We start from the raw sequence: 8,865 nt of genomic DNA on the forward strand, positions 1-8,865 counted from the left end.
CTGTAACTGTTCCTCCCTTTTTTATATAGGTGTGTGTGGGTGGAAGGAGGCTACAACCAGGTGGTACTCAGATCTTTTTTTTTTTTTTTTTTGGTTTTTGGGCCACACCCGTTTGACGCTCAGGGGTTACTACTGGCTATGCGCTCAGAAATCGCCCCTGGCTTGGGGGGACCATATGGGATGCCGTGGGATTGAACTGCTGTCCATCCTACGCTAGCGCTTGCAAGGCAGACACCTTACCTCTAGCGCTACCTTCCCGGCCCCATCTTTTTCTTTTTTCTCTCTTTCTTATTTAGGGAGAAGGAGGGAGAGGTAGGGAGAGAGAGAGAAAAGAGTGACAAGGAGAGGGAGAGAGAGGGAGGAGAGAGAGAAAAGGAGAGAGAGAGGAGGAGAGGGACAGGGAAGGAGAAAGAGGGAGAGAGATATAAAGGAATGACAGGGAGAGGGAGAGAGGGGGAAGAGAGAGAGGGAAGGAGAAGGAGAGGAGGAGAGGGACAGGGAGGGAGAAAGAGGGGGAGAGAGAGAAAGGAATGACAGGGAGAGGAAGAGAGGGAGAATGGGAGGGAGAGAGAGAGGGAGAGAGAGAGGAAGAGGAGGGGGGGAGAGAGAGGGAGAGAAAGAGGAAGAGAGAGAAAGGAGAGAGAGAGGAAGAAGAAAGGGAGGTAGAGAGGGAGAGGGAGTTTTTCAAGGTAGTACTCATATCTTACTCCAGATACTGCTCTCATGGATCATCAAGGACTCAAGGACCATATGGGGTACCAGGCATCTAGCTTGGGCTGGCCATATGCAAGGCAAGGACCCTATCCATTGTACTATCATTCCGGCTGCTGTACCTGCTCTCTTGACTGGCCCTGTCCTCTCAGACTACTTAGCTCTCTCAGGCCTTCTTAGCTCAAAAGATGCTGCTTGGGAGTGGGCCACAGCAGCCTTCCTGGAATTCTCTACCCTTCCATGCTTCATCAAGTTCTCCATGAGTGTTTCTTGGGTGCTTCTCCCCATCCTAGCAGTAGACTGGGGAAGTGGCCTGCAGTGACATTCACCTCCTATCTACCAGGTTTTGGATGGAGCAAGAGGATGAGAGGGATAGAGCCTGTCTTCACGGTACCTCAGCAGCACTTGCCCTGTTATCAAGAGTGTCTAGGCCTCAGTTGGCTTAGACAGAAAGTTGGGGATCAGGATCAGGTCCAAGGAAACAAATTGTGAACAGAAATCCAAAGAGGCCCCACGGAGGGTTCCATAAACAAAAGATTTAATTTTATTGTCGTGACAAAAATCAATGGAAGAAAAAGAACAAACCAAACAGTTTTGGGGATTCTAATAATTTTATAGTCTTATCTGATTTGTATTTTGTTTTCTCATGTGCAGTCACCTTGCTGGGTAGGAAACTGGTCCAGAAGTGCTAGTGACAGTCACTAGAATTAGCACCCCCTTTTCTGACACACACAGGCACACCTATAGGGCCAGTTGTGTGTAGACAGAGGTCTGTTCTGCAGTGGTGGAGCAACAGGGTCTGCGAGGTCAATGCTTTAACTCAAGTTTCTTGTCCACTAGCCACTCTCCACCCTAAAACCTGGGCCGGGGGCAGAAGAGGGTGGACACATTCACAGATGAGTGGCTCAGTGTCAGGATACTCAGGACTGACTTGGCCCACCCAGATGTCTCAGGATAATACTCTCTGCAGGGAGAGTTTGGGATTTCTAGAACACGCAGAGCTCTAAGTAGAGAGCTGGGGTTGGCTCACCCGGAGACCAACTACAAGGAGAATAAATAAATAAATACTATAGAACTGTGCAATCCCCAGTCTGGTCTGCTCCCCCTTGGGGTCTGCCACTGTCAGCTTTGGGTCTCTGGCCACTATTCTACCTGAGATAGGTTGGCAGGCAGAGGGGTCCGGCCCCATCCTGGCGACTGAGAAACCCGGGCGGGGGGATCTATGCAGTTCAGGAGCATAAGTGGACCCAGCTCACAAGAGAGACCAGGGCTTGCCTGGCACCCTCTCTGACACACGGCTGGCTCACTTGAATGGAGCCACAATGGGGGGGGGGGTGCAGCTTCCAAATTGTGACACTTTCTTCTTCTCCTGCTGCTTCCCCAGCAGCCTTGTCCCCTCTGGCTCTTCCTGGTCCAGTTGCCAGATGTCTGAGATATCAGGATAAATAGAAGAGGAACAGCTGAGTGCAAGTCCAGCCAGCGCCACTGCGGCCTTGAGGGTCTGGCTGGATGAGTCTCTGGGGACGTCGGGCTGTGTCAGAGCTGGAAAGGATACTGTCGGAGGTAGTCGGCCATGCGCCGGGGCAGGGGCAGGCAGTCCACATCGACTGCCAGACGATTGATGACCAGGCGGCACAGGTGCTGCAGGCTGCGTGTGCTACTTCTGCGTACAAATGGTTGCACGAGTTTGAGGTGCACAGCAGTGGCCGCTGGCGCAGGCAGTGTTGGATCATTTGGAGCATCCTCTTTTGGGGCAGGCAGTGCCGGGGCGGGTGCAGGGTCAGGGCTGTCACTCCGGGTGTCTGCAGCGCAGGAGGCCACATAATGCTGTACGAGACTGACGACATCCGGGAAGGCCAGGATGCGTGGCCTGGAAAGGCAGTTGGAATCCAGGCGGAAGCTGGAGTCCGCGTACTCGATGCGCACGTTGGTGGGGCCACGTGTGGTTTTGACCGACAGTGTGAATAGGTAGCTAGGATGAGTGCTGTCTCGGACTAGGAATGTGCCCTCTGGCATCTTCTGCAGGTGTTGTCGAGCTTCACTGGCTGTAATGGAGCCCCAGTACCAGCCTACAGGCAAGTGGACAAGGCAGAGAGATTAGTCACCATGGAAGTGAGCCGGGGGTACCAAGCAGGCAGGCTCTCCATGCCCTTAACACTTCCTGGGGACGGCTGTACCTCTCCCATCAGACTTTCGGGGCATAATCGTGCCTCTAAACTAGAATCAAATGGCAGGGCAGTGCTTCCCCCATTGGATTTCCCAGGACAAGGCCTGCCTCCCTCTTCAGACTCACCAGATTCTCGAAGGTAGGAGAAGGTCTTAGCTATGCACAGCAGATCCTCCTCAGGGTCTAGCTCTTTGGGTTTGCTCTCTGGTTGGGCTGGAGTCTCCTCTACCACCTCTTCCAACAAGGTCCCAGCAGGTAAAGGCTGCATTGCTGGCTCAGGCAGCTCCAGGGACTGGACCCACTGGGGCTGCTGCCCAATCCGCTCCACAGCCAGCAAAGGACAAGGTCTAAAGGGGGTGGGGTGGACAGTGAGTGAAGGCCCTATTTTTCTCCCATATCCAGGGATTTCCTACGCCTCTGACTAGTTACATGACCTTTGGTCAGTTCATCTCAGTAAACTTGTTTCTCCTCTTCCTACCACTCTCTACTTGTAATTATAAAAGGCCTTTGGAAGTTGGAGATATAGAAAAGCAGGTGGGGGGTGGCTGGAGAGATAGCATGGAGGTAAGGCGTTTGTCTTTCATGCAGAAGGACGGTGGTTTGAATCCTGGCATCCCATATGGTCCCCTGTGTCTGCCAGGGGCGATTTCTGAGCTTAGAGCCAGGAGTAACCCCTGAGCACTGCCAGGTGTGACCCAAAAAACAATTAAAAAAAAAAAAAGAAAAGAAAAGCAGGTAGGGGATTTGCCTTGCATGCAGCCAACCTGGCTTCAATTCTCAGTTCTCTGAGCCTTCCAGGAGTAATCCTTGAGTGTAGAGCCAGGAATAAGTCCTGAGCATTGCCGGGTGTGGCTTAAAAATAAATAAAAGAGCATTTCTCCACCCTCCTGCATTTATTTATTTATTTATTTTTTGATTTTTGGGCCACACCCATTTGACGCTCAGGGGTTACTCCTGGCTATGCGCTCAGAAATCGCTCCTGGCTTGGGGGGACCATATGGGACACCGGGGGATCGAACCGCCGTCCGTCCTACGCTAGCGCTTGCAAGGCAGACACCTTAACTCTAGCACCACCTTCCCGGCCCACCTCCTGCATTTATTAACTGGTAATTCCATTCTCTATTTTGCAACTACCCAAACCACAGATCAGTGATTATGAGACTTTTATTTTTTCCACAGTGGTCAGTTAGTGTCCCACCAGATTGTTGAGGTTTATAACAAAGACACCAGTGCCCTGCTGGCTAAGGTGGACTGATTAAGTGGCACTGGTTCTGGTTGAGCCACAGGCCTGTAGGGGCTCCTCTCGAGAAGCACAAAAATACTGGTGGGAAGCCTAGGGAAGACAAAAACATTTGTTGAAGGGACCTCGGTCCATACTGTCCAGGGCTTCGAACATTTTCTCCAAATTGGTCAAACTCCTATCCTGCTCTCTGTTCCTTCTTGCTGAGAATCTGGGATAGACAATGATTCATAAAGGTACTGGCAAAGCATCAGACATCCTAATTTTAGATCCTGCCAAGGCTAGGGTCTAGGTCTAGGATATGCCATGTTATACAATCCTTGCTTTTCACTTTGGCCTCAGCCTCCTAACCTGTGAAGGGGTGCTAGCAGGTCAAATACTGAACATTTTAGACATACTCTATGTTCTGTTTTAGGGCCATACCAAATAGTGCTTGGCGCTCCTCCTAGCTTGTTGCTCTGGTGTCGCTCCTGGGGGAGCTCAGAGGCTCATGAGATGTAGGAGATTGAACCTGGGTTCATACATGCAAAGCCTGTGTTCCAGTCCTTTGAGCCATCTCCCTGGCTCCTTAGCCACCACACTTTTCTGGATGGTTAACATCAGGTTTCTAAGTCAGACCTGATTGGAGCAGTAGCTACAATTGGAGGGGCCCACCCAGCATGGTGATTCCGGGGTTTCTTGGGTAGGAGGGGCAAAACAGGATTCCTGAGGAAGGGAGTTCTAGTCTTTCCTTCCTCCTCACAAACTACATTCTCAGATCTTAGTTCCAACTCTAGGTAGCCTACTGGGTCTCAGTACACCAAGATAATGAATATATGGATCCTGCTCTTAAGAAGAACTTACATCTCAAAGTCACAAAAGCAAATATGTCATGGGGGGCGGGGGAGCCAGAGTCTTGATGATCCCCCTCTGAATCTATTAGATCAGACAAAGGAGAGGGATTAGGCACTCCAATCAGAGGTCCTGAATATTGCTTGGTAGGCAGAAAAAAGTGGGCAAGAGTCACCAACTGTGAATGTTATAGGTGACCTCAAAAAAGTGGGGCCAGAGCAGTGTGGCTAAGTGGTAAGGTGTCTGCCTTGCGCATGCTAGCCTAAGAAGGACTGAAGTTCGATCCCCTGGTGTCCCATATGGTCCCCCAAGCAGGAGCGATTTCTGAGCGCATAGCCAGGAGTAATCCCTGAGTGTGGCCAAAAAAAAAAAATGTTAGGGACACAGAGATAGTACAAAAGCTATAGAGCTTGCATTGCATGTAGCCAACCTGGGTTTGATGCCCAGCAGCACCTCATACAGTTTTCTGAAAACCACCAGGGAAAATCTCTGAGCATAGCATCAGAAGTAACCCTTGAGCATGGCTGGGTGTAGACCCCTCAAAACACACACACACACACACACACACACACACACACACACACACACACACACAGAATCAGAAAGTATAAACAAATCAGGATCCCATAACGATTTAGAAGTGGCCACAGACCTCTAAAACACTACAGCCAACCTGATGCTTCCTCACACCCACTCTAGCTGCACTAGGGAGCTCTGGCACCCTATTCAGGGGACAGGAGATGGAGTTGCATGTACTGGTGGATAGATTGCCTACGGGGGCCCAGAGCTCAGCACAGGCCCAGGAACCTTCCAGCCCAATAGGCTGCTGGCAGGTCAAGACAAAGACTCTGGGGTGGTCATATCCAGACAGCTTAACAGTGTCCATATGGGCCTGAGCATGTTGTGGCTGACATGGTATCGAGGTATGTGGACATCTTTGCACTGGTCCCCACCAAATCCTTGTAAGAAACTGCTTCTGGAGAGGGGTGTGTCCAAGACTATGTCATCATGGCGGGGGTGGAAACTGGTATGCTCCAGGTCTAATGTCTAGTACATGTGTGTGCCTGCTGTGGAGCCCAACCTGTGAGTCCCACTTAGAACACAAAGTAATGGAGCAAATTCAGCCCTAGAGGCAAACCCTGGGTTCAAGTTCACAGCCTAGACTGAGTTGGGAATTCTTGCTTTCTGCCCCAAGAGATCACCAGCTGGTCTCTGTATATGGATGGCTGTGTGTGTGTGTGCAGGTTTTAAAAATCTTGCTCTTTGATTTAAAAAAAATTTTTTAAATTAAAAAATATCTTGCAAAAAAATCTTGCTTTTTGAGGGGTTGGTATGACAGTATGGCGTTTGCCTTGCACGCAGCCAATTCAGGACGGATTGTGGTTCAAATCCTGGCAGCCCATATGGTCCCCCATGCCTGCCAGATGCGATTTCTGAGAACAGAGTCAGGGTAACCTCTGAGTGCCGCAGGGTGTGAACCAAAACAAACAAACAGAAAAGAAAAACAAAAAACCCATGCTCTTTGGGCCAGAGAGATAGTACAGCAGGTAAGACATTTGCCTTGAAAGTGGCCAACTTGGGTACGATCCCTGACACACTAGGAGGGATCCTAAGTGCAGAATCAGTATTAAACCCTGAGGACCTCAGGCATAGTCCTTCCATTAAAAAACCTTGCTCTTGGGCTGGAGAGATAGCATGGAGGTAAGGCGTTTGCCTTTTATGCAGAAGGACGGTGGTTCAAATCCTGGCATCCCATAGGATCCCCCGAGCCTGCCAGGGCGATTTCTGAGCATAGTGCCAAGAGTAACCCCTAGGTGCTGCTGGGTGTGACCCAAAAACACAAAACAAACAAACAAACAAAAAAACTTGCTCTTTGACTACCTACCCTAGCCCTGAGATTCCAGTTAGGGGCCTGTACCTGTAACAAAGTGAAAGAGAATATGGGAACCCAAAATTGGGGGAGATGATAACGAGGCGGGAGGCATTGCAGAAGGCTTGTTAAGAGTCCCAAAATTCAGAGGATGGAGATATAAGAGACAATCAAGGAGACATACGAGATAACAATATCCCTAGTACTCTAGGTCTCCTCCCTGGGAACAGGAAAGTTCAGAGCCAGGACTGCTTCAGGCTTGCCCCACTTTTTATTTTCCTCACTTGGTACCATGCCAGTTTTGATAATAGCAGCCACTGCGCCACCCAGCTCTCCCTGGGAGTGGAGTGCCACTCACATCTCCCACTGGGGCTTTCTGAACTTTTGTCAGCAAAGTCTGGAGGGCTTGAGACTCCACAGTTGAACAAGACACCGAGAGTCACTCTGGGCCCATGGAATGTGATGAGAAAGCGTGGCTGAGTCCAAGATTGTCTTCTCAACCTTCCTTCACCCTCACAAGTCTTTGGGAAACTCAGAGAGAAGGGTGGCAGGAGCCAAGGTCTATCTCACAATGGAATCCCAAATCATTCTCAGAAGAGGGATGTGGGTGTCCTCAGGTTCCCCACCCAAAGTCAAATCAGCAGATGCCTTGAGAAAGAGAGAGAGAGGGAGAGAGAGAGAGAGGGAGGGAGGGAGGGAGAGAGAGAGAGAGAGAGAGAGAGAGAGAGAGAGAGAGAGAGAGAGAGAGAGAGAGAGAGAGAGAGAGAGAGAGAGAGAGAGAGAGAGTTAGTTTTTCAGGCAGGCTTCCTAGGAACAGACAAGATTGGTAGACAGACTGAGGGAGGAGAACAGAAGCAGGACAGAGAGAGGAGGACAGGGACTGATCCAAGGTCACCAACTTGGCCCTACTGCCAAGGAACTGAACGAACTCAAGAACACTCCTTGGCTGGCTCAGAGAGGCCCAGAGAGTTAGCTGAGCCAGGAAAAACGGGGTGCACTGGCAAGATGCTCTGCTACTGGGGTTTCACTGGGTTGTGGATTCTAAGTCAGAACCCAGACTTAGACTGACCCGCCTCAGTTCCTTCCTTCCTTCCTTCCAACCTACCTTCCAGCTTTCCTACCCACTGTGGGCACCAAGGCGGGTGCTCTGATTGCCTGTCCGGTGCTGGGTCCCACAGACCCGCGAACCCCTCGACATCCAGCCTAAAGTTTGCCCCCGATCGGTACTCATCGGTGTTGGCGACGCACAGGGTGGGGCGGAGGAGAGTCGTGCTCACCCCTGGACGCAGTGGACCATGTCCTGGCAGCAGCAGCAGCAGCAGCAGCGGCTCTGAGCTGGTGGAGACGGAGCCGGGCCTGCCGGTGACAGCAGCTGGAAGAGCCGGTGGAGCAGACGGGGCTGCACGGCGGGCGGGCGGGCTTGGAGGGCCAGGAGGGCGCAGGGGGCGGGCCGGGCGGGAGAGGCGGAGCCCGCCGCCTAATCTCTGGTCCCCCCGGTGTCCCAGCCCTTCCAGGAAGCGGCGTCTTCCTCGAACCGCCAACAACTGCGACGCGGCCACGAGGATCCGCCGAAGGAGACACCGCCGACAGGTTTCCAAGAACTTTCCAGGAAAAGAGGGCGGGACCCGGCGCGCCGGCCAATCGCGGGAGGCGGGAGGCGGGGCCAAGCGGGTTGACGGGCCAATCGCGGCTCGAGGGCGGGCGCGCGGGCTGACGACGTCATCAAGCGGGGCTGGGCTCTGGTGCTCCCCGGAGGGAGCTCAGGGAAGGAGAGTTGCTGGGAGAAAGAAGGTCGGGTTGGGGCCCGGAGAGATAGCACGGAGGTGGGGCGTTTGCCTTGCATGTAGAGGGATGGGGATTCGAATCCCGGCTGTCCCATAGGCAGGAGCGACTGGTGTGGCCCCCAAACAAAACAAAACAACTATTTCTGAGCACAGAGCCATGAGTAATCCTTGGTGTGGCCCCAAAAGTAAACAAAACAAAAACACCAACAAAGATGGATCAAGTAGAACAGAAATGATCAAAACAGAGGAATACTATGTGGAA

At 51.8% G+C, this 8,865-nt stretch overlaps 1 protein-coding gene across 1 annotated transcript; it reads right to left on the reverse strand.

The window, feature by feature from the left end:
• Window positions 1-1,692: 1,692 nt before the first annotated feature.
• Window positions 1,693-8,198, reverse strand: CISH (cytokine inducible SH2 containing protein). Its single transcript, XM_049777412.1, has 3 exons — window positions 8,097-8,198; window positions 3,005-3,225; window positions 1,693-2,780 (listed from the first exon to the last, which is right to left on the reverse strand). The coding sequence occupies exons 1-3, from the start codon at window positions 8,114-8,116 to the stop codon at window positions 2,248-2,250; spliced, it is 774 nt and encodes a 257-aa protein (XP_049633369.1). The 5' UTR covers window positions 8,117-8,198; the 3' UTR covers window positions 1,693-2,247.
• Window positions 8,199-8,865: the final 667 nt, after the last annotated feature.

Source organism: Suncus etruscus, chromosome 7 (assembly GCF_024139225.1).
Source record: "Suncus etruscus isolate mSunEtr1 chromosome 7, mSunEtr1.pri.cur, whole genome shotgun sequence".
Lineage (NCBI taxonomy): Eukaryota > Metazoa > Chordata > Mammalia > Eulipotyphla > Soricidae > Suncus > Suncus etruscus.

Bases quoted from the DNA above. Each gene is read 5' to 3' on its own strand.
- CISH (XM_049777412.1), bottom strand. From the start codon at position 8,116: ATGGTCCACTGCGTCCAGGG. The intron at 3,226-8,096 runs GTGAGCACGACT...CACCCCCTTTAG, and splicing joins ATGGTCCACTGCGTCCAGGG to ACCTTGTCCTTTGCTGGCTG. The intron at 2,781-3,004 runs GTGAGTCTGAAG...ACTTGCCTGTAG, and splicing joins CTCCTACCTTCGAGAATCTG to GCTGGTACTGGGGCTCCATT.